Consider the following 24,674-nt stretch of genomic DNA (forward strand, 5'->3'; position numbering starts at 1 on the left):
CATTTACACTTTTTCCAGTGGATACTAAGGAAGGGAGATCATTGGCTGAAAGTAAGGAGAGAAAATAGTGTCACAGGTTTGAAGAACAAGGAGAAAGTATAAAATTGCCATCTCAAAGGTATCCCAAGCACAAGGGGGAAAGATGTTTGCAAGAGGCACTTACAGTGCTGAGCCACTGAGTCAGCTGGAAGAGATGTGGCATCAGCTAACAGAAAACCCGACTAGGATCTATGCTCACATGCCAGCGGGAGACAACTGCTGGCATCACTTCAGCTGTTCAGAAAAACCCTCAAGGGCCCCAATCCTCTTCCTGTTTCTGTTCTACCATCCTCACAGGGTTACCTTTGTCCCTGCTTGTCACCTCATGGTTGCAGAATGATTGCTGCAGATCCAAATATCATGTTTGTGTTCAAGGCAGAAAGAAAAGGAGAAAACAAGATGGGGCAAAGTCATGCCAGGTGTAACAATCCCTCTACTAGGAAAGCAAAATATTCCCCAGAACCAAACCCCAGTAGACTGCTGCTCAGTACTCACTAGACAGAACTGGGACCCGTGGTCCCATTTCACTGCAAGGAAGACTCAAAAATGAGGCAACATTCCTCATGGCATGCTGCCACCCTGGGCAGAATCACAGAGCTGCTCGTGATACAGAGGGGGCATGGATATTGGGTAGAAGACTAACAATTTCTAGAATTTAATGTAGCTGAGGAGGAAAACGACAAGACAGAAGTGATAAATAGAGAAATAATGAAAGGTCAATGGACTGGAGGTCCTCAAAGTGTTGAAGAACTGTTAGAAGAACATATTCTATGTGAACTGGCAGACTAGGATGCAGGGGTCAGACTGCTGTGCTTGAAACAGATTTTAGAGATGATGCACTTAATGATTATGACAAAGGCCAGGCATTAGGCACACTGCTGACCCAACCAGGGTGTTTTTCAAACCCCTATTATAGCATTGACCGCACTATCTATAGAATCTGTCTACAGAATGTGTGCTCCTAAGGCACTGAGATTTGTATCTCCAGCACATACCACACAGCAGTACTAAAATCAAAACATTTGTGGAAATGAAACAATGCACATGTGATGAAAGTCTTCTTTTCCAGTGCTGGGATGGAACCCAGGGCCTTGCATACAAGGCCTGGCTCTAACACTGAGCTTCATCCCCATGAAAGACATTTTCTGTTTTACTATGTTCTTACACTGTGCCGCAGTAACACCCATCAACTTACAATGGTGGTAATGTCACAGGTGATATTCTGTCTTAATTTTAAGGAACATGGGCCAACTGCTAACTCCATTACCTCCCGTGCCTGAATGCAACTACTCTCATGAGTTGGTAGCCAGGGAATGATGGCTCTCCTTCCCACCCAGCAGTCTGCATCATCTGCTGAGCCAGAGAAAAAGGATTAGAAGTTTGGGATGCCACCTTTGAGCTGTTACTGAACCACAGGATATCATGTAATAAAATTCAAGTAATCTTTGCAGTTGTGAAAGTAGCTTATGTTTCTGGAAAAGATGCTATGTGTAAAAAATATGTAGCTAATTCAATCTTTCATAAAAATGTTATAAATGGGTATGGGCCATTTTTTAATAGGAACAACCCAAAATACCACACTTATTCATCTGCTTCATTAGCTATAACTTACACACACTGTAAAGCATAAACCTCTTTGTGTATTTGTATATACCAACTGAATGATAACATTACAGTCAAACAGTACTGCATAAGATAGAGTCTCATAATGTGAGACTATATATATCTTTTATGTATCTACATATATTTGTACTGGGGATTGAGTCCAGGGATGCTCTATCACATCCCCAGCACTTTTAGTTTTTATTTAGAGACAGGGTCTTGCTGAGTTGCTCAGGGCTTCACTAAGTTGCTGAGGCTGGCTTTGAACTTGCAATCCTCCTGCCTCAGTCTCCTGAGCTGCTGGGAGTACAGGTGTGCACCGGCAAATTTTAATGTGACTTCTTAGAACAAATAAGAAAGTGAAAAGGCTACCTTTGTCAAGAGCATTGCATTGAGAACTTTCTTTGGGAAGGTTTTGAGGAACATATCTGAGGAAAGTTCTGAAGATAGGGCCATTTGTGGACAGTCAGAAATGTATCTGCTGCCTTTCCCCCCTCCCCCCCCAGCAAATAGGCAGAGAGCTGAATTTTCTGTATGTTTTACAGTGGTGAGAAAAAGTCAGAATTAGGGGTCAATCAGACTTGAGTTTGAATCCTAGCTCTGCCACTTCTTAGCTTTAAACTACTATCCTTTCTCATCTTAGATTTCCTTATCTGTAAAATGGGGATCATAATTCCCTCCCTCAAAACTTTGTGAGGATGAGATGTGATTTCACGACACTGGCTAGCATGGGTCTAAAAAAATGATCTTCCTGCCTTTGCCATTACCCTTCTGCAGTATACTCTCAACTCAGCAACCAAGGCAGTCGCAGGGACCCTTTCCAAGGGCAAACCAGATCAGGTCAGGCCTCTGGTAAAAAGTCCCCAATAGCTCTCCATCTCACTCATGGAATGTCCTAAGTCCAGATCTGGCAAGATCTGGCCCCACCTGCTTTTCCTACTTCTTTCTCCCTTGCATGCTCCTCTTCTTGTTCATCCTCCCAGTCTGGGGTCCTTGCACATGCTATTTCCTCTGCCTGCAATGATCTTCCTCCAAATAGCCACATGACTTGCCTCCTCAAATTTCTGCTCAAGTGCTACCTTACAGGTTAAACCATTCCATCTCTTCTTTCCTTCTCTAGCTTTTCTCTCACTTATGTATTCACTTTTCAAATTTTTTTCCCTAATAGCTACCCCCCAACTAGAAAAATAAGCTCCACGAGAGCAGAGAGATTTGGCTGATATGTAAAATAGTGCCTGGCATACCTTAGATACATAACAATATTCACCAATAAATAAACAACGAACGACTATCACTATCTAGCATTTACCGTGTATGCAGCACTGTTATAAACATTTGCATGTATTTACTCATTTGTCCTCCCAACAGCCCTGTGGGTTAAGTACTATCACTGTGCCCATTTTGCAGATGAAGAACTGAGGCACAGAAAGGTTTAGTAACTACTAAAGGGTGGAGCCAGGATATGAACCCATAGTTTTAACAGCTTGGTTGCCATATTGAGAGACTATTCCAGGCTATGAACAGTCTAGGTACTGGGTAGAGCAATAAACTACATAGAGCCCCTTTGCTTTACAAATAAAATAATCAAATACAATGGAAAAACTTCAACAGACCCAGGTTTAAATAAAAGAGCAGTAAAACACATTTTGGGGATAAACAGGGTAATCTGAATATAAAGTGGGAATTTATTACATTCAAGAATTATTGTTTGTTTTATTAGGTGTGATAATGGTATTGTGAGTAGAACAGAAAAATAGTTCATTTTTAAAGATGCATGTTAAAAGCATTAAGAGGTGAAATGTCATTAGGTCTGTACTTTAAAACACTTCAATAAAAATAGACGGAGCAAAAATAGCAGAGGTTAAGAATTGTTAAATCTAAGTGTGGGAGAGGTAGTTATTCATATGCTATTTCTGGTGTTAGTCTATTTAGGATGCTACAATAAAGTACGATAGACTGGGTGCGTTATAAACAACACAAATTCTTTCTCATAGTAATGAAGGTTGGGACCAAGGCACTGGTAGATCTGGTGTTTGGGAAGGACTCACTGACTTCCTGGTTCATAGATGGTGATTTTTCCCACTATATCTGCACACAGAGAGAGGGCAAGGGAGCTCTCTGGGGCCTGTTTTATAGGGGCATGAATCCCTTTCATGGGGGCTCCACATTCATGTTCTAAGCACCTCCCAAGACCGCATCTTCAATCACCATCACGTTAGGCATTAGGATTCAACATGTGAATTTGGGGGGGCATGTAAACTATTGGTCTATGGAAGATTTTCTTTTCATTTTCTTTGAGATGGGAGGGAGTCTCACTCTGTTGCCCAGACTGGCTTTAAATTCCTGAGCTCAAGTGAGCCTCCTGCCTCGGCCTTCCAGGTAGCTATGACTACAGGTGGTACCCCTGTGTTTGGTTAGAAATATGTTTGAATATTTTCATAATACAAAGGATTTTTTAAAGCCACAAAAATATGGCTTTAAAATATTTTATAAAAAGTCACTGTTATGGGACTGGGGATACTGTAGCTCAGTGGCAGAGCAGGGTTTGATCACCAGCACCACCAAAAAAAAAATAAAAACAAATCACTATTTTTATGGAACTTGCATTCTAATGAGGGAAAACCCCACAGTGGTTGGTTCTGTGTAAGCATTCTCTTTCCTCATCCTAGTCTGTAGAATCCAGCTTACCATCTCATTAGCAAAATTTCTCACCCTGATTTCAAGTGAAGTAGAATCCACATTGGAAGATCTGTGAATAAACTCTTGCCTGCTCTGACTTTGTCCATCTTTTATCTTTTATTCTGTATAATATCAATAATCTTCAAAACTTTAGTTATGATAAAATTCTGAAAATAACTTTCTCAATTAGATCCAAATTTACAAAATCAGAGACACATGTTGCATACTGCAGCACCATGCTATGGCACAGTGTTTTTTTTTTTTTTTTTTTTTTTTTTTTTTGTGGTGCTGGGGATTGAACTCAGGGCCTTGTGCTTGCGAGGCAAGCACTCTACCAATGAACTATCTCCCCAGCCCAACAGAGTGTGTTTTTGATGTTGTTAAGGGATCCATTTTAAGGAATTAGTATTGGGGGGGGGGATTTTTAAATCATGAGAGGGGTCTATTTGCCCAGGTCCATAAACATACCCAAAGTATCATGCTTCTAAGTAGTCCTTTTTATTTTAACAGTTCAGGAATTTCTCTTTTGAAATGGCCTCAGTCTTAGCTTGCCAGACACAAGAAAATCAAACACACTCTTGGCCTGTAAACTCTTCCTCCTTCTCTCCTCTCCTCCTTATTGTTTGTTCTTGTTATCTCTGAATCTTTCCTCGATCACTATGAGTATGTGTGTCTATGGCCCAAATGTCCTAAAGGGGGCTTGGGCTGGTGTTGATACTAGGTTGAATTATGTGACTGTTAAGGTCCCCTCAAATTCTGAGGTTCTAGAATTAGGTAAATAATAATAAAACCCAAAGTTGATCATTTTACCACATGCCAGGTATTGGGCTATTTGCTATTTTTCCAGTTTTTGGAATGCTATTAGGGCCTACATCATTTTCTTTGAAATAAAGCTTCACCTTTTTGCTTTTGCCAAAAATCATCCTAAGTTATATTTGGTAAATAAAGCAGGTGTCCAAGCTGAGCAATCGATGTTATTTAGAAAGAGACAGTAATGCCACAGAGATACTGTGTTCCATCCCCTGCACTTGGTCTTGGCCTTAACAACCACACATCTGTCTTCTGCAGCATTTCCCAGGGTGAATTCTATTGCTATCAAGAGAGGTAGAGCTCTTCCTGTGCAGAACATCCTTTGCATTGTAGAAAGTTAAGCATCCCGGCTCACAAAGGCCAACAGTGCTCCCAAAGCTCTGTGATACCCCACATATCTCTCTAAAGTTTTCAGGGGCTCCTGAGGAGGACCCTATGTTCAGTTCCAGGTGGAAGGATGACACCTGTGATGAGCACCTCCGCATCCTAGAGCCTGGCAGAGCAAGTGGCACATCATCTACACTCAGAATTCGTTCAACAATCTGAATCAATGTCTCATAAAGTACCTGTGGAAGCAACTACAAAAGAAAACCTCCAAGAATGCTTTCAACGCTGAAACTATGAGATAAAATTTAAAGACTCTTATGATGCTTACTGTATTTCTTATATTTAAAGACAAATGTGCTTTTAGGTTTTAACATTTCCGAAGTCAGTCTTTCTCATACTTGATGTCCAAAGAAACTTGCCAGTCACTACTCACAGGAGTAAGCTGTGACAGTATTGCACACCTCGGATTCCAGTCACATGTAAGAATCTGTGCCTTCCATCATTACCCTAAAAGTACCCTAAGCACGCTTAACTTTTAAATTAAACCAGAATCTCTAATTTTGCCTTAAAATGTCTTTTAAAAGATTACATTTCGATACAGCATTAAGACAAAAAGTTATTGTAGATGCAGAATCTGTCACAAACCAGCAGAGCGAATCTCATAGAATAGATTAGGGTTTTCAAAGCTGTGCAGAGTAGCGCCACAAACTCAGGCAGTCCTCAAATATATAACATTTGTCTGATAGAAGCTTTCCACTGATTTTAAGAAAAGGCGTTTAACTTTTAGGGAAGGGTAATTCAGTGAAGGGAAATATGAAATTATGAGTTCAACCAATTAAGACAATGAAAAGAAGTTCCAGGATTTTTCATTATGCCTCAAAATTACATTACAAATCAAGAGAGGCAAAAAGATTAAGCTTCACAAATCGGGGTTATAAAAAAGTCTGCATGATGATACAATATGTAATATCAAATGGCCACAATTGAATTGGAAAAATCTTTAGACTTTAGTGAATAAAGATTTAGACTCAAACTTTATGACATGGGAGCATGTGAAATAAATATTATTGTTGGTTTAAAACTGCATTTAATGCATTTTAAACCTGAAAACCTCTTAATTGATTTTGACTCGTGATTTATGGTATCTTAGAATGCAATAAAAACAGAGATTGCAACTGGAACACTCTAATCATTTTCACTTGGTGTTTTCCTTGAGGGATCTCATCTTCTCCAGCTTGAACTGCCCCTTAAATGTCAATCACAACAAATCTGGAGATAATTCTCTGAAATTTCTTCAGAACTCCATACTATACATGGGTATATCCAGCTGCCTATTGGGCTTTCTGTTTTGGAGGCTCATCTTCAACATTGAAAATGGAATTAATCTCATTCCCCTATTCTAACCATCACACCAACATAAACTACTCCTTCTCCTATGTCCCCCATTTTAATTAATGGTATCACCAGCACTCTGACCCCAAGCTGGATTACTGAGTCATCATTGATAACAATGAGAGCTAGGGGCTGGCTCTCTTTTATCCCAAACCAATCACCAAGTCCTCTCAGTTCTACTTCTAATCACAACAGGACTCCTTTCTGTCTCCGTTGCCCATGAAATCACCTATTTGTCAGTGTCCCTCAAAATATTCTCAAGGATAAGTCCTCTAGTTCTTTAGGATAGTGCCTAATTTTCTCTAGACAATTGATTTTTTTGAATAACTAAATGACTTAATAGATGAGCGAATGTTTTAGTAGGCTGCAGGATGTTGGTTTAACCCTACTGTTCTAAAGTAATTATTAAGAGCATCCTATTTTCTTGCTAAAAATTCCCTGATATAAACAATAAGTTATATGGTCAGTTTGCTCATGTGTGTCTTTTAGAAATTATTGGTTCTAAAAACTAATATGCACTGTGCTTGACATTTTCCATTTGTCCTTGGGGAGCATGAGCAGGAGATCAGAAGGAAGGAGGAACTTGAGGTTGGGGTACTTATTCTTTTGGCTCCCTCTCACTGAGATCCCTACAGGTGGAGCACCCCACTCCATGCTGTGTCCCTTAAAGATCAGAGATGCTATCAGGCCACGCTCTCATCCCCTCCCCATCTTGTAACAGGTAACCCTAACCACTTGATTCTGTTTGGGTTCCATGGGAAACAGACTCTGAAACAGATGCACACTGGAGTTTTATTGGGGAGTGTTCTCGGGGTCAACACCTGTGAGGAGAGAGGGATGTAGGACCTGTGAGAGAAGTTGAACTGTGATACAGTCACAAGTTCCTCTCAGTTGATCCAATAGGGAGTTCTGGAGCTGAGACAGCCCTTATTTTTTTTCCACATTGAGACAATGGGGCTAAGTTTTGTACCCTGCAGGCATCAACCAGTCATTCGTACTCTGAGAATACTAACTTTGGGCTAGACAGCTCCCTTTGGCATGGCCCTGCAAGGATCTCAGCTGTGATCCATCAGCACCAACACTCTGGGCAGTTAGAGGGATGAGTGATTCTGTCCTAAGGAGGATGGGGTGGACCCAAGCATACTAGAGCATCCACTGCACCACTCCCTCCCCTGGACTCTTTATTTTGTACCAGGGATTGAACCCAGGGACACCTAACCACTGAGTCACATCCCCAGACTTTTTAAAAAATATGTATTTTTTTTTTTTGAGACAGGGTCTCACTAAGTTGCTTAGGGCCTCACTAAGTTGCTGAGGCTAGTTTTGAATCTGCAATCCTCCTGCCTCAGTCTCCTAAGCCAATGGAATTACAGGCATGTGCCACTGTGCCCATCTCCCCTTGACTCTTAAGACTAAGGATGGGTGTTCCCTGCTAGTCCAAAGCATTCTACATTGTTTCTTATTTCCTAGCACCCTCTTTTCTTCCTGGGAAATAGTACTTTTATTAAATTCTCCTCAAATTACCTATTTGAACCATCTACTTTCAGTCCCAAACCACTTATGCCCAATGCAATGGCCCTGTCTTAATTGTTTGAATGCCTAATTTCTCCTAACATACGTGATTTCATGCAATAATAAGCACAAATAGAAATAGAACATCTTGTATTTCCTATTTTTAGTGAATAATGCCAACACACCCATACACCAGCTTTAGGACCAAAACCTAAGCATTGTCCTTGGCATCTGTCTCTCCTCTCTTTTCAAACACTTTGGATTCTACCTCCAGAATCTCTCTCCAGTTGGTCTTATGCTCCATCGCCTCACCACAACTCTTCTTAGACCATCATCTTTTGCTCACATTATCGCAACTTTCTCCAAATTAGTTTTGATCCTTCCATTACTTGCACTGAATGATAGCCAAAGTGATATTTTTAAAAGCAAATATAATGTATGTCACTTGTCTGTTGAAAACCTTTAATTGTCTCCATTACCCTTAACTTTACTTGAGTCCAAACACCCAAGCCAAGTTCATAAGAGCATTTGTCCAACGGACCACATCTTCTAGTTCTCTCTTCCTATACTACGCTCAGTCAGACTGGACTACTCTCAGTTCTCAAAATTATTCAGGTTCTTTCGTCCCCAGTCTTTTATAAATGTAGACTCCTCGGCTTAGGCACTCACTCCCCATCCTTGTCATTCAGTATTCCCACCTTAATTCTGGCTAACTCTGGTTTTCTAGTTTTCACCTAGAGGACCTTTGACATCCTCCTGAGTCTGAGGTGGGGTCTTTCTAGAGGTTCCAACAGAATCCTATACTTTTCCCATTTTTTTCCACAATTTTATCATAGTCTATTTACCTTTTCCACTGACACTATCTCCATGAGGAGAGGAACACAGTTGTGTCCCGGGGCCTACCATTGTGCCATGCACATAGAAGGGCCTCATGATACACTAGATAAATGAACAAACTGATGTGGTACCAACCTCTGCTTCTCAAATCAGGGTTCCATTGGCAGGGTGGTGGTACCACAGTAAACATGAGATATATTCTCAGGGGCATGAGTTTTATCTAGATATTTTGGGATAAAGTCCATTACTTCTATGTTGAAACAAAAATGATTACATAATGAACTGGAGTGAAAATTTTCTTTCTTTATTTTTTGTTGTTGTTTGTTTTTTTGAGTAAAGGTCTCACTATGTTGCCCAGGCTAGCTTCAAATCTGGACTCAAATGATCTTGCTGTCCAGCTTTGGAGTGGAAAATTCTTATACATTTACATGATAAAGCATAAGATGGCAAAGATGGCTCACTTGCTTTGGGCTCTTCACACTTGACCCTGGAAACTATAAGGTCACACTTTCCCTCTCTTTTCAGGAGTGTCAATAGAAAAAAATTCAGAAATATGACACCATGTTTCACAGTTTATCTCAAAGTTTCTTGATTTTGAAATAGCATATATCTTATGTAAAAAAATTACATGAACATGCCTTCACATATAGCATTGTGAACAAAAGATGACTTTTATTTTTACAACTGAAAATATAATGCATCAGTAAAAACAAATACATTCCCAATCAACATAAATATCTGCATGTGTTTATACTGTAGATAATGCAAATGAAAGAAACCTGTGGAAGATATCAGTATTATATTACTGATAAATTCAGAGGAAAATCAAACAATGAGTATTTTAATAAGTAAAAATTCAGACTATGTAGATTTCATACACATTTATCTACAATTCTGAAAATAAGACTTTATTCCAACTTTACTTACTAATATTTTTGTCACTAATATTTCATATTTCATATTTTTTAAAGAGGAAACCTTCAGAAAGTGAAAGATTAGTGTAAACTTTCTTTTTCTTTAATTATAAAGGTTTAAAATGTTCTTTTTCATAGTTAAAAGCAGTTTAATAAACAATTCTTATGATTCTTAATTACAATTGAGTGACTCTTAAATTGTTCATCATTTAAGCTTTTTGGTGTGAACTGGAATTCTAAAAGCAGTCATCCACTTTTGGGGAAAGAAGGTTTACAGAAGCAACTGGGGTTTACCTAGTTTAAAAGGTTGAAAGTGAGCAATTAAAGGTGGCAATATCCCAGTTGGATTTCACAACTACTTAATAATCTGAGCTTTTATGTTGGTGCAGTAGGCATGTGTAACAGCTGGCAAAGCAACACTGTCTGTCACTGACTTTACAATGCAAAATTAGAGCTATCTTTTGTGTCAGCCAACATGCATTTTTAAGCAGATGTCACCAATATTAGGAATAAAACAATAGGGATCCAGGCCCTGGAGGTAAAGTCAAGGTGGGAAGCAGTGCATGTGCCTTTCTAAATGAAGCTCACCCATGCTCACAGGATTCAAAGAATATACATTAGTGTGGGTACTTCCTGCTCTCTATGATCAATTACCAGGATTCAAAACTCTGGGGAAAATAAATTTCTGGCCAAAATTCATTTTTTTCTTCAACAATAATAGCATTTATACATTCTACAATGGTCCTAATTTCAGATACTTTATTTCATTGTTCTTATAAATCAATAAAACTTCCAATCTCTGGTTTTGTGAACCAACTATGGCTCTCCTGAGATTCTAAGCAAAAAATAAAATTAAAATTTATTGGAAGCAGTTACTTAATAATAAGGAAGATGAGAAGTTTAAGCTTCCTTTATCACAACATTCTCTTATTTTCAGCAGAGGCTTTATAAATATTTTCTTTCTGATGGTCTGTCTCCCTCCTCTAGAACATAAGCTCTATGAGAGCAGAGACCTGATCTGTATCATTCAGCATCCCTCTAACAATCTTTGGTAAGTACTCCACAGATGGTGGCCAGACAGACCTCATGTGACCTGTACAAAGACAGGCAGGTGGGAGCAAGCTGCTTTCTAAGTGCAGAGAAAACTGGACCGATATTTACAAGGGCACAAAGCATCCCCACAGGATGTTCATTCAATAAACATTTATTGAGAATCCCCTGGCAGAGTACAATAATAAACAAATTGACATGATCCTATCCTCAGAAGGCTTATAATCTAATGGGATGACAGCCATTAAAGAACCATTTAACTCACTATCTAATTATAAACTGTGCAAACTGTGACGGAGGAAAAATACAGGGTAATACAAGTAATTCTAAAAGGGTACCGTTAAATATAAAAATCCACTGAATCAAACACTTTAAAAGGGTGGATTTTATCATATGTAAATTATATCTCAATAAAGCTATTATTAAGAAAGAGTATCACAGTGCATAAGAGCCCAGCTTTAGATCCCTAAATTTCTAAGTTCATAATTCTGGCTCAGACCCTTACTAGCTGTGTTCTTTTGGACAACTTATTTAATATCTTGTACCTTGGTCTCTTTAAAATAAAATGGAGATAATAATAACACCTTCTTCTAGGATTGTTTTGAAGGTTAAACAAGTTGGTATTTTCAAAGTGATGACAACAGTATCCAAAAGAGGTGATCAATTATTAGGCTAAGAGAGTCAGGCAGTATTATGGACTGAATATTTATGTCTACCCCAATGTCATATATTGAAATCTTAAGCCCCAAGGTGATGGTGTTAGGAGGTGGGGCCTTTGGAAGGTGACTAGGGTGTAAGGGTGAAGCCCTCCATTATGGGATTAGTGCCCTTATCAAAACATTCAAAAGCACTTTTTGTCTCTGTCTCTCTTTCTTTTCTCTCCTTACCACCTGAATATCCAAGAATAAGAAGGTTGTCTGCAAATCAGGAAATGCCCTTACCAGACATCAGCTTTGCCAGCACCTTAATCTTGGATTTGTGGCCACCAGAACCATGAGAAGTAGATTTATGCTGTCTAAGTCACCTTACCTGTGGTATTCTGCTACAGACATCTGAACTCAGGCAAGGAGGGATCAGAAATCAAATAGAGGCAAAGACAGAAAACTCTTAAGCTTTGTTTCTTGCCACTTGGAAACTTGCCTTTTTAGACTTTGTTCAAAAAATTTAAAGGTATTATGTTTTGATTTATTTATTTTGCTTTGAAAAGAAAGCTCTTTTGTTGTAGAAACTGTGCCATGCACATATTTGAAACAGCAATAACATGAAATTACAGGAATAGACCTATATATTCATTATGTTTTCTAATTTGAAATATGAAGCAAATGTCCTACTTTTACTTAAATATTTTTAATTGTTTTGTTGAGATATAACTCATATGCCATAAAGCCCACCATTTTAAAATGTATAATTCCATGGTATTTAGTATATTCACAGAGTTGTGCAACCACCACCACTATATAATTCTAGAACATTTTCATTTTCCCCCCAAAAAACTTCATACCCAATAGAAGTCACTCATGGTCTCCCTCCTCCAAGCCCCTGTAATCATTAATCTACTTTCTGTTTCTATGGATTTCTCTATTCCTACCTTTGCTCTTGGAAAGACACGTGGAGGTGACTTGTGCTGTTTTGGGGTTGGCCACACTTTACTCTCAGTTCCCAGAGGGAAAACAAATGATTTCTGGTCAATTAGAGTTGGAAGCAGCCTAAATAAAAAGAAATAGAATTTAAAATCAAATTTGCTATCTTAAAAGCTTCTCAAATTATTTTGAAACAATGACTCATAGTAAAGATTACATTTAAAAGGAAATATGCTATTGGTGATTATAATAAGTTAGACCAATCTTTACCATTTTTTGCTATAAATCTGCAGTTGTTTTATTAAGCATGAGAACATCCAAGTCTTATAAAGACCATTACAGCATGAATATAAAGCTCTATCTCTGACTGAATTTATATAGTTAACAATTGACAAGAGTTATCATACTATAAAACATTTCTTGGTAGAGAAAAATACATAAAACTGTATGTTTTTTAATAAAACCAAATTATAGGATAGCCAATGTTAAATATATTCAAAATGGTGCCCCCTAAACAGCTAATATGAACATTTTTTTAATATCTCTGCTATTTTATACAATTGCAAAGATTTAAAGATCAATGTTGGTTAAAAGATTTCCTTAACCAGGCACGGTGGTGATGCACACCTGTAATCCCATGGCTCAGGAGGCTGAGGCAGGAAGACTGCAAATTCAAAGCCAGACTCAGCAAAAGTGAGGCACTAAACAACTTGGTCTCTAAATAAAATACAAAATAGAGCTGGGGATGTGGTTCAGTGGCCACGTGCCCCTGAGGTTCAATCCCTGATAACCTTCTCCCCCAAATTTTTCCTTAGTAAGCAATGGACAGTTCCATGGGAGAACCATGTTAAAAACAAAATAAATTTGTAAGAATGAGCATAGCAGGTCATATAGTATCTTAAAGTTTTTAATTTAAAAATAGTTCTGATTTCTTTATTCAAACTATGAAAAACCAAAGACAAAGAGAAAATCTTGCAACAAACCACAGAGAAAGAACAAGGATAAGAATTAAGTGGGACTGCTCTTTATAAACCATGCAAGCAACAAAAGTGTGGATCAAAAGTTTTAAAACATGGAAAGAAAAAACTGGCCCACCCCCAATTCTATTATCCAACAAATATCCTCCAAAAGTAAAAGGAAAATAAAGACATAGACAAACAAAAGCTAAAGGAATTTGTTGTCAGAGATCTGTCTCGTAAGAAATGTTTAAAGAAATTATTTGGAGAGAAAGAAAATGATGCAGGTTAGGAATAGGCCATGTGAGGCAAAAAAGAAGACTCAGGGAATTTGCCATCCTGTTTCTTTCGTCCCAAGTTCCCTAGCTGGTCTGCCTTCTTCTTGCCACCTTCCAAGGTCTTCCTAAGTTTGTTTTATATATAACATCCAGGCATTTTAGTTGGACTTAGCAGGAAGTATAGGAGGAAGAATATCTACACCATCTTTCCAGAAATGAAAGTCTCTTTGTGTATTTCTTAAATCTCTTTACTCCCATGGTTACATGTTTAGAAGAGAATTTACATATTGAGAATTGACTGAGACGGAATTCCATATCCTGCTTCCCCCCACAACAGGTACTGTGATAAATATTCTGTGTCATTAGCATTTCTTCCACAATACCAATTTTTAATGGATACATAATACACATACACATGTGTTGTCAGGGATTTAATCATTATTTTACTAGGGATGTTTAAGGTTTTCCAAATTTATTACTTTTAGATATATTACTAAAACGAACATGCACAGAGATTCATGTGTATCTCTTCTTATTTTCTAGAATAATTCCTAGAGCTATGCTTACAATAAAAAAAAAAAAAAACTTTTAAAATCTTTTCACTTAGGTTGAAAAGCTGCTGTTAAGAACTCTGTGCTATACTTCTTCACCAGTAGTACAAAACTATGCCCATCTCACTGTGCCCTCATCAGCACTGAATGTTATTGTGGTTTAAATGGTCTGTTTTGCTTATTAGGAAGAAAAAATAGTAATATATTGTTTAACTAGAATTTCTCTGGTTTACCAGTAAGACATGTTTCTTTGTTTCATATGTACTTTATCAGTTACCAGTGACATTAAAATTCTTCCTAAATTTGCTGGTTATTTGCATTCCTATCTCTGTAGGTAGTCTTATGCCCTTTTGCTTATATCAAGTTTTTTTTTTTTTTTTTTTTGAGGGGGGGCAGCTAGAATTCTTTGTATTTAAGAACATGGGAGTTTGTACAGGGGAGTTTCAAGATGGCGGCCTAGAGGGTGGCATTTCATGTTGCTCCAGGTCACAGGATTCAAAAGAGGAGATAGTGAGAGACTTGGGACCAACTCAAAGCCGCCGGGTGAGTCTCTCCTGTTGGGGAGGCGTCCCGGATGGGGCGGTAGCCCCAGAACACAGGGAATTTGTGAAGTGGAGTTGCTCGGCGAGATGTCCCTCCCCCCGCTGGAGCGGTAAACACGGACAACTGGGATCATCGTAGAGGAGGCGGCTCAGCACAGCGCTTGGACTCGGAGCAACCACTGGGGCTCCGGGCGGCTGCCTGAGGAGGAGCTGAGTGGCGAGCTGTTTAGACCCAGAGTGACCGCTTCTGAACACCGGGGGGCTGCCCGGAGGAAGAGGAGAAGCGCGGTGGGTCGCTTGGTCTAGGAGGGACTGCATCAGAGCCACAGGCGGTTGCCAGAGGAGGAGGCGAGTGGTGAGTTGATTGCACTCAAAGCGACCGCTCCTGAACACCGGTGGCCTGCCTGGAGGAGGAGTGCGGTGGGTCACTTGGTCTCGGAGCCACCGCCCCTGAACACTCGGGGGGTTACCCCGAGGAGGAGGAGGAGGAACAGGGTGGGTCACTTGGACTTGGAGTGACTGCCTAGGGCTACGGGAGGTTGGCGGGAGGAGGAGACGCGAAGTGAGTTGCTTGGGCTCCTAGTGACTGCGTCGGAAACCCAGCCGCTGTCCGGAGGAGGAGGTGTGTGGCGGGTCTCTGGGTCTCGGAGCTATTGTACGGGGCTCCAGGTGGCGGCTCAGAGGAGGGGCCGCATAGCCAGGCGATTAGGTGCAGAGTAGGGTCCCAGGAGCTAGGTGGCTTCTTGCTGGAAGAGCCGCACAGAGACACGCCTAGGGGCGGAGCGAAGTTTCCAGGACTGCGGGCAGCTTCTCTGGGAGAGGCAGCCTAAGGAGACTCGCCTGCAGAGGGTGAAGCTCCCAGGCCCAGGAGGTAGGTCCGGGCCCCTGGGAACGTTGCAGAGGAAGACAGCCCAGCCCAGGCGGTAGTTGTAGATTGAGGGGAACCTCTAGGAGGGGAACTGACCAGCGAGACGTTCCCACCGAGTGAGTCTTCCCTACCGGGAGAGGTTTTCCCACAGGGACGGTAAAACCAGAGACACAGGCACAAACAGGACTTGCCTCAACCCGCAGCCTAGTTCCCCGTTGGATGACCATTGGTCAACAAGTGGAGACACCTCTGACCACTAGCAGGGAATATACACCACCTGAGGGTCACCACCCTAGAGAGGCAGCTTCTTCGTGGAGCTCCGCATTATCAACTTCCTCCAAGACTTCAGGCTACTGAAGGATAAGAGGGGATATACTAGCAATCTTCAGGGATATTATAAGTCGATAGAGGAAATCTGCAATATCTTAATGACCCACTGATTCCTGAACAATATGAGAAAACAAGGGAAGAAAATGCCCCAAACAAATCTAGATGTTACATCAATAGAATCCAACGACAGCATGGCAGAAGAAATGACAGAAAGGGAGTTCAGAATGTACATAATTAAAATGATTAGGGAAGCAAACGATGAAATGAAAGAGCAAATGCAGGCATTGAATGATCGCACCAATCGACAGTTAACAGAGCAAATTCAGGAAGCAAAAGATCATTTCAATAAAGAGTTAGAGATATTGAAAAAAAAACAAACAGAAATCCTTGAAATGAAGGAAACAATAAACCAAATTAAGAACTCCATAGAAAGCATGACCAATAGGATAGAACACCTGGAAGACAGAACTTCAGATATTGAAGACAAAATAATTAACCTCGAAAACAAAGTTGAACAAACAGAGAAGATGGTAAGAAATCATGAACAGAATCTCCAAGAACTATGGGATATCATGAAAAGGCCAAATTTGAGAATCATTGGGATTGAGGAAGGCTTAGAGAATCAAACCAAAGGAATGAACAATCTATTCAATGAAATAATATCAGAAAATTTCCCAAATCTGAAGAATGAAATGGAAAATCAAGTTCAAGAGGCTTATAGGACTCCAAATACACAAAATTACAACAGACCCACACCAAGGCACATTATAATGAAAATACCTAACATACAAAATAAAGACAGAATTTTAAAGGCTGTGAGAGAAAAGAACCAAATTACATTCAGGGGGAAACCAGTACGGATATCAGCAGATTTTTCAATCCAGACCCTAAAAGCTAGAAGGGCCTGGAACAACATTTTTCAAGCTCTGAAAGAAAATGGATGCCAACCAAGAATCTTATACCCAGCAAAGCTTACCTTCAAATTTGACGATGAAATAAAATCTTTCCATGATAAACAAAAGCTAAAAGAATTTACAAAAAGAAAGCCAGCATTATAGAACATTCTCGGCAAAATATTTCATGAGGAAGAAATAAAAAACAAAGAAGCAAATCAGCAAAGGGAGGAATTATCCTAAAGGAACTGTCAAATAAAGGAGGAACCAAGATGTGTCAAAAAACAAATAAATAAATAAATAAAATTTTAAATATGAACCAAATGACCGGGAATACAAATCATATCTCAATAATAACTCTGAATGTTAATGACCTGAATTCATCAATCAAAAGACATAGACTGGCAGATTGGATAAAAAAGAAAGATCCAACAATATGTTGCCTGCAAGAGACTCACCTCATAGAAAGAGATACCCATAGACTAAAGGTGAAAGGATGGGGAAAAACATACCATGCACATGGACTCAGCAAAAAAGCTGGAGTATCCATCCTCATTTCAGATAATGTGGACTTCAAGCCAATGTTAGTCAGAAGGGATAAAGAAGGACATTTCATACTGCTTAAGGGAAGCATCAATCAGCAAGATATAACAATCATAAACATCTATGCCCCAAACAGTGGCTCATCCATTATGTTAAACAAATCCTTCTCAATTTTAGAAACCAAATAGACCATAACACAATAATACTAGGTGATTTTAACACGCCTCTCTCACCACTGGACAGATCTTCCAAACAAAAATTGAACAAAGAAACCATAGATCTCAATAACACAATCAATAATTTAGACTTAACAGACATTTATAGAATATACCATCCAACCAAGAGTGAATACACTTTCTTCTCAGCAGCACATGGATCCTTCTCTAAAATAGACCATATATTATGCCACAAAGCTAATGTCAGCAAATACAAGAAGATAGAGACACTACCTTGTATTCTATCAGATCATAATGGATTGAAGTTAGAAATAAATGAAAAAATAAAAAACAGAAACTACTCCAACACCTGGAGATTAAACAATATGCTATTATATGATGAATGGATAACAAAAGATATTAGGAAGGAAATTAAAAAATTCTTAGAGGTAAACGAGAACAAAGAAACATCATATCAAAATCTATGGGACACTATGAAAGCAGTACTTAGAGGAAGATTTATTTCATGGAGCGCATTTAATAAAAGAAGTAAAACTCAAAAAATAAATGACCTAACACTACAGCTCAAAGCCCTAGAAAAAGAAGAACAGACCAACACCAAAAGTAGTAGAAGACAGGAAATAGTCAAACTCAGAGCTGAAATCAACGAAATTGAAACAAAAGAAAAAATACAAAAAATTGACAAAATAAATAGTTGGTTCTTCGAAAAAATAAACAAAATTGATAAACCCTTAACCACACTAACAAAGAGAAGATGAGAGAAAACCCAAATCACTAAAATTCAGAATGAACAAGGAAATATCACAACAGACACGAGTGAAATACAAAACATAATTAGAAGCTATTTTGAAAATCTATACTCCAACAAAATAGAAAATTTCAAAGACATCAACAGGTTTCTAGAGACATATGAATTGCCTAAACTGAACGAGGAGGACATACACAATTTAAATAGACCAATTTCAAGTAATGAAATAGAAGAAGTCATCAAAAGCCTACCAACAAAGAAAAGTCCAGGACCAGATGGGTTCTCAGCCGAGTTCTACAAAACTTTTAAAGAAGAGCTCATTCCAATACTTTTCAAAGTATTCCATAAAATAGAAGAGGAGGGAACCCTCCCAAACTCATTCTATGAAGCCAATATTACCCTGATACCTAAACCAGACAGAGACACATTGAGGAAAGAAAATTTCAGACCAATATCCTTAATGAACATCGACGCAAAAATTCTGAACAAAATTTTAGCAAATCGCATACAAAAACATATTAAAAAGATAGTGCACCATGATCAAGTGGGTTTCATCCCAGGGATGCAAGGTTGGTTCAACATCTGGAAATCAATAAATGTAATTCACCATATCAATAGACTTAAAGTCAAGAATCACATAATTATTTCGATAGATGCAGAAAAAGCATTTGATAAAATACAGCATCCCTTCATGCTCAAAACACTAGAAAAAATAGGGATAGTGGGAACATTCCTTAACATTGTAAAGGCCATCTATGCTAAGCCCATGGCTAATATTATTCTAAATGGTGAAAAACTGAAAGCATTCCCTCTAAAAACTGGAACAAGGCAGGGATGCCCTCTTTCACCACTTCTATTCAATATCGTCCTTGAAACTCTAGCCAGAGCAATTAGACAGACCAAAGAAATTAAAGGGATATGAATTGGAAAAGAAGAACTCAAACTATCCCTATTTGCTGATGATATGATTGTATACTTAGAGGAACCAAGAAATTCCACCAGAAAACTCTTAGAACTCATAAGTGAATTCAGTAAAGTAGCGGGATATAAGATCAATGCACATAAATCTAAGGCATTTCTATACATAAGTGATGAATCTTCAGAAAGAGAATTTAGGAAAACTACCCCATTCACAATAGCTTCGAAAAAAATAAAATACTTGGGAATCAATCTCACAAAAGAGGTGAAAGACCTCTACAATGAGAACTACAGAACACTAAAGAAAGAAATTAAAGAAAACCTCAGAAGATGGAAAGATCTCCCATGTTCTTGGATAGGAAGAATTAATATTGTCAAAATGGCCATACTACCAAAAGTGCTATACAGATTTAATGCTATTCCAATTAAAATCCCAATGATGTACCTTACAGAAATAGAGCAAGAAATTATGAAATTCATCTGGAAGAATAAAAAACCCAGAATAGCTAAAGCAATCCTTGGCAGAAAGAGTGAAGCAGGGGGTATCGCAATACCAGATCTTCAACTGTACTACAAAGCAATAGTAACAAAAACGGCATGGTATTGGTACCAAAATAGAAAGGTGGATCAATGGTACAGAATAGAGGACACGGACACAAACCCAAAGAAATACAATTTTCTCATACTAGACAAAGGGTCCAAAAATATGCAATGGAGAAAAGATAGCCTCTTCAACAAATGGTGCTGGGAGAATTGGAAATCCATATGCAACAGAATGAAACTAAACCCATATCTCTCACCATGCACGAAACTAAACTCAAATGGATTAAGGATCTCGGAATCAGACCAGAGACCTTGCATCTTATAGAAGAAAAAGTAGGTCCAGAGCTTCAACATGTCGGCTTAGGACCAGACTTCCTCAACAGGACTCCAATAGCACAAGAAATAAAAGCAAGAATCAATAACTGGGATAGATTCAAACTAAAAAGCTTTCTCTCAGCAAAGGAAACTATCAGCAATGCGAAGAAAGAGCCTACAGAGTGGGAGAAAATCTTTGCCAATCATACTTCAGATAGAGCACTAATCTCCAGAATCTATAAAGAGCTCAAAAAACTCTACACCAAGAATGCAAGTAATCCAATCGACAAATGGGCTAAGGAAATGAACAGACACTTCACAGAAGAAGATCTACAAGCAATCAACAAACATATGGAAAAATGTTCAACATCTCTAGTAATAAGAGAAATGCAAATCAAAACCACCCTAAGATTCCATCTCACCCCAATTAGAATGGCGATTATCAAGAATACAAGCAACAACAGGTGTTGGCGAGGATGTGGGGAGAAAGGTACACTCATACATTGCTGGTGGGTCTGCAAATTAGTGCAGCCACTCTGGAAAGCAGTATGGAGACTCCTTAGAAAACTTGGAATGGAACCACCATTTGACCCAGCTATCCCACTCCTTGGCCTATACCCAAAGGATTTAAAATCAGCATATTACAGAGATACAGCCACATCAATGTTCATAGCTGCTCAGTTCACAATAACCAGATTGTGGAACCAACCTAGATGTCCTTCAATTGATGAATGGATAAATAAACTGTGGTATATATATACAATGGAATATTACTCTGCCATAAAGAATGATAAAATTATGGCATTTGCAGGCAAATGGATGAAACTGGAGAATATCATGCTAAGTGAGATAAGCCAATCTCAAAAAACTAAAGGACGAATGATATCGCTAATAAGTGGATGAGGACACATAATGGGGGGTGGGAAGAGTTAGTGTTAGGGTTAGAGTTAGGTTTAGGGAGGGGGGCAAGAATGGAGGAAGGAAGTCCTGTATAGTGGGAAAAGAGGGGTGGGAGGGGTGGGGGGAAGGGAAAAAATAACAGAATGAATCAAACATTACCCTATGTAAATTTATGATTACACAAATGGTATGCCTTTACGCCATGTACAAATAGAGAAACGAGATGTATCCCATTTTTTATTATTGTGTACAATAATAAAAAAAATAAAGAAAAAAAAGAACATGGTATTAGCTATTTTTGTGTTATATCTGTTGCAAATGGATTATTTTTTAATTCTATGATACTGTCTAAAAATTATTTTCTTAATCACAGAAAAAGTGAAAAAACAAGTGAGCATCCAAATAGTAATATATACTCATGTATATATGTAGCACAGCAAGTGTTAACAATCTTGTCACCCTATCTTTCTCTTCTCCTTTTCTCCTCCTCTATGTATGTACATGAGTGAGACTAGCAGGTAGGCAGGCATATTCTATATTACTGGGATTTGTGTACTGCATGGGAACAACCCAGTAATGGTTGGATCCAAGGTGCTTCAATAATTGAGTGACGAGGTGCTTTCTAATCTATACTGACCATTTAATAGAAGCCTCTTCTTTCCCTGTCACTGTTTCTCACCACTATTTATTTGCTTTGTTCTGGTTTATTTTTTTTCCCTTCAAATACCAGCACCATAGAGTATAAACTGAAGATTTCTGTGCAGTTCTGATAGTGCTGGTACAGATGGTAGTCACCCTCCCAGTGTCAATAAGCAGAGCATGGTCATTAAGAACAGTGTGAGCAGATACCACCAGCAATAAAATCTGTGAAAGCCAGCAATGATAAGAGGAAGAAGCATGCTCTGACACAGAAGAATCATTGCCAAAGTGGGGATAATAGTTAAACCTGTTTTGAAAACAATACAAAAGCACTTTGAGCTCCTTGGAGAAAACCTGCTACTTTGATAAGGTCCTTATCATTGTTTTCAGAATGACTGCTAGGAAAATCTTGCATTTGCTGGCAACCATTATCATCACTTTGTGTGCCTACTGGATTTCAGCTCTACTAGACAAAACTGCGAGATTTTCCCTTTGAGCGATACTTGCTTAAAAGGAAAACAATCTTTTGTGAAAAGCAGACTTTGTGGTTTTCAGGCAGCTGTGAAGTAGGAGGAGAGTACAAGATTTCAGACATTTGATCTGGACTTGAGTCTGGACCTCACCATCAACCAACCACCTGGGTGACCTGGGACTGGCTTTCTTAAGTCTCAGTTTCCTCAAAAGGTAAATCCTTTATCTGTCTCTCACAGTTTAAATGAAGTCCTCTGCACACTGCCAAGTATGATGAAAATATTGACAATGAGGATAAAGATCACAGTGCCAATAAGGTTAACAATTATTGTATTTAAGAACATGGTATTAGCTAACTCATATTTATAGGTGCACCCAGGGATAGGAGTCATTTGGAATGAATTCTTCCAATTTCCTTGGTGTCCATAGGCAGAGAAGCCCCAAATCTGAGCAATGCTGATTCTCAGTTACTCATAGGAACTGTGCTCTGCTGTCACAGGAACAGCAGAGATCAACAGTTCTTATTATGTATCTCCCCTTCCCTGGGCATTTGCCCTTGAGTTTGAGTAGACATGGGCAGCTCCTGCCAGCCTGACTTTTAGGTCCAAGTCCTCATTCAATCCCAGTCCCAGAGGCTTATTCTAGGTTGTTACAGCAATAGGACAGCAGAATTTCCAAGACCAGGCTCTTGATCCCACAGTGGCAGACCCCCAATTGGCCAAAAAAATATTGATTGCAAACTGAGTTGGTAAAGTAACTTCCAATATTTTCTTCTCCAAGAATCCCTTTTATAATTGTTTCCTATAGATTCCTAAAAATTCCTTGTTTTCAAAGAATATTTTCAAGTCATAGTTTCTAATCTATCTGAAGTCATACTCCCAAATTTAAAAATTAAGGATATAAATGACCAAAACCTAAAGTATTGAATCAGTATGGACAAGCACATATTATTTCATTAAATTATTTAACTCAAGTCAAGAGTTTTTTGAGGTTTTAATTAGAATGATAATGATTTCTTCCAAGAATTTTAAAATATTGAGAATAGTTTTAAAACACAATTACACTATCATTCACATGAAAAAATATATGCTGAATTTAGAACCAGAAAGATTAGTCTTTATTAGAGTTCCTGCAGATTTCTTGGCCATGTGATCCTGTGCAATTTATTCAATTTTAGTTTTTTCATCTATAAAATGGTGATAATTACAACACTTACTTCATAGTGTGATTTTTAAGGATGATTTGAGACAATGTATGTGAAAGTGCTTTGTAAAGTTTGGCATGCATGCTATATAAATATATATTTGTCTAACTTCTGGCCTTGTTATCTCCAAGACTTTTTAAAACTTGGTATGTGACTTCTCTATTTCCTTGGTCTTATTAGCTCCTTATCTCAACTCACTTAAAACTTAATTAAACTGAGTATCTCCTGCTTCATCTTCCCCAAACCATGAGGAAGTTCTAACAAAATTTCACTCTCTCTTTCCCAACCAGGTTTCCATTAGCTCTCATTGTAGATCAATGACTTCTCTACCTTCTCAGTACCCCAGAGCTCAAGTCTTGGAGTCATTCTTGAATTTCTATACAATCTCATATTCATTGAGATTCTTTCAAATGTCACATATTAACCTTTTTTTTTTTTTTTTTTTTTTTTTGTTCTTAGTACTGGGGATTGAACTCAGGGGCACTCAATCACTGAACCACATCCCCAGCCCTATTTTGTATTTGATTTAGAGAAAGGGTCTCACTGGGTTGCTTGGCGCCTTGCTTTGCTGAGGCTGGCTTTGAACTCTTGATCCTCCTGCCTTAGTCTCCTGAGCTGCTGGGATTACAGGCATGCACCACCACACCTGGCTTCAACCTCTTCTTTTACTCCCCCTTACTATCATCTTTGTCCAGGTCTGTATATCCCAGATTAAAGTTTGAATTACAAGGACAAGTTCTATGGTTAATTAACATATCCCCAATATTAACATAATACTTGGTAAATAGCAACTGTTCAATAAATGCTTGTTGAATAAATGAATGATAATCCACTAAATGAATGTGTGGGTAACTGTGGTAATCTATGTACTGGTTGTCTATCTCCAGACTATGATTTCCCATGCACTTTCTACAGCTTTGCCAGATTAATCTTTATAAAATGTCATTTCCATCTTGTCACAATTTGACACAAAAACCTTCAGTGGCTTTCTGAGAAGATGACTTTATGCTTTACTCTTGCCCAGTCTGTCTCCCTATTAATTCCCCACCCCCCCATT

The 24,674-nt window shown here is 38.6% G+C and overlaps 1 protein-coding gene across 2 annotated transcripts in view; it reads right to left on the reverse strand.

Annotated features, from left to right (window-relative positions):
- Iqch (IQ motif containing H) overlaps positions 1–24,674 on the reverse strand; it is a 212,340-nt gene that overhangs the window by 177,331 nt on the left and 10,335 nt on the right. For both annotated transcript variants that reach the window (XM_047540480.1, XM_047540479.1), the window contains exon 4: positions 12,751–12,868. In XM_047540480.1, coding sequence (XP_047396436.1) covers positions 12,751–12,868 — 118 coding nt within the window. The remainder of the gene's footprint in view (positions 1–12,750; positions 12,869–24,674) is intronic.

The sequence above is a fragment of the Sciurus carolinensis genome, chromosome 2 (genome assembly GCF_902686445.1).
Source record: "Sciurus carolinensis chromosome 2, mSciCar1.2, whole genome shotgun sequence".
Lineage (NCBI taxonomy): Eukaryota > Metazoa > Chordata > Mammalia > Rodentia > Sciuridae > Sciurus > Sciurus carolinensis.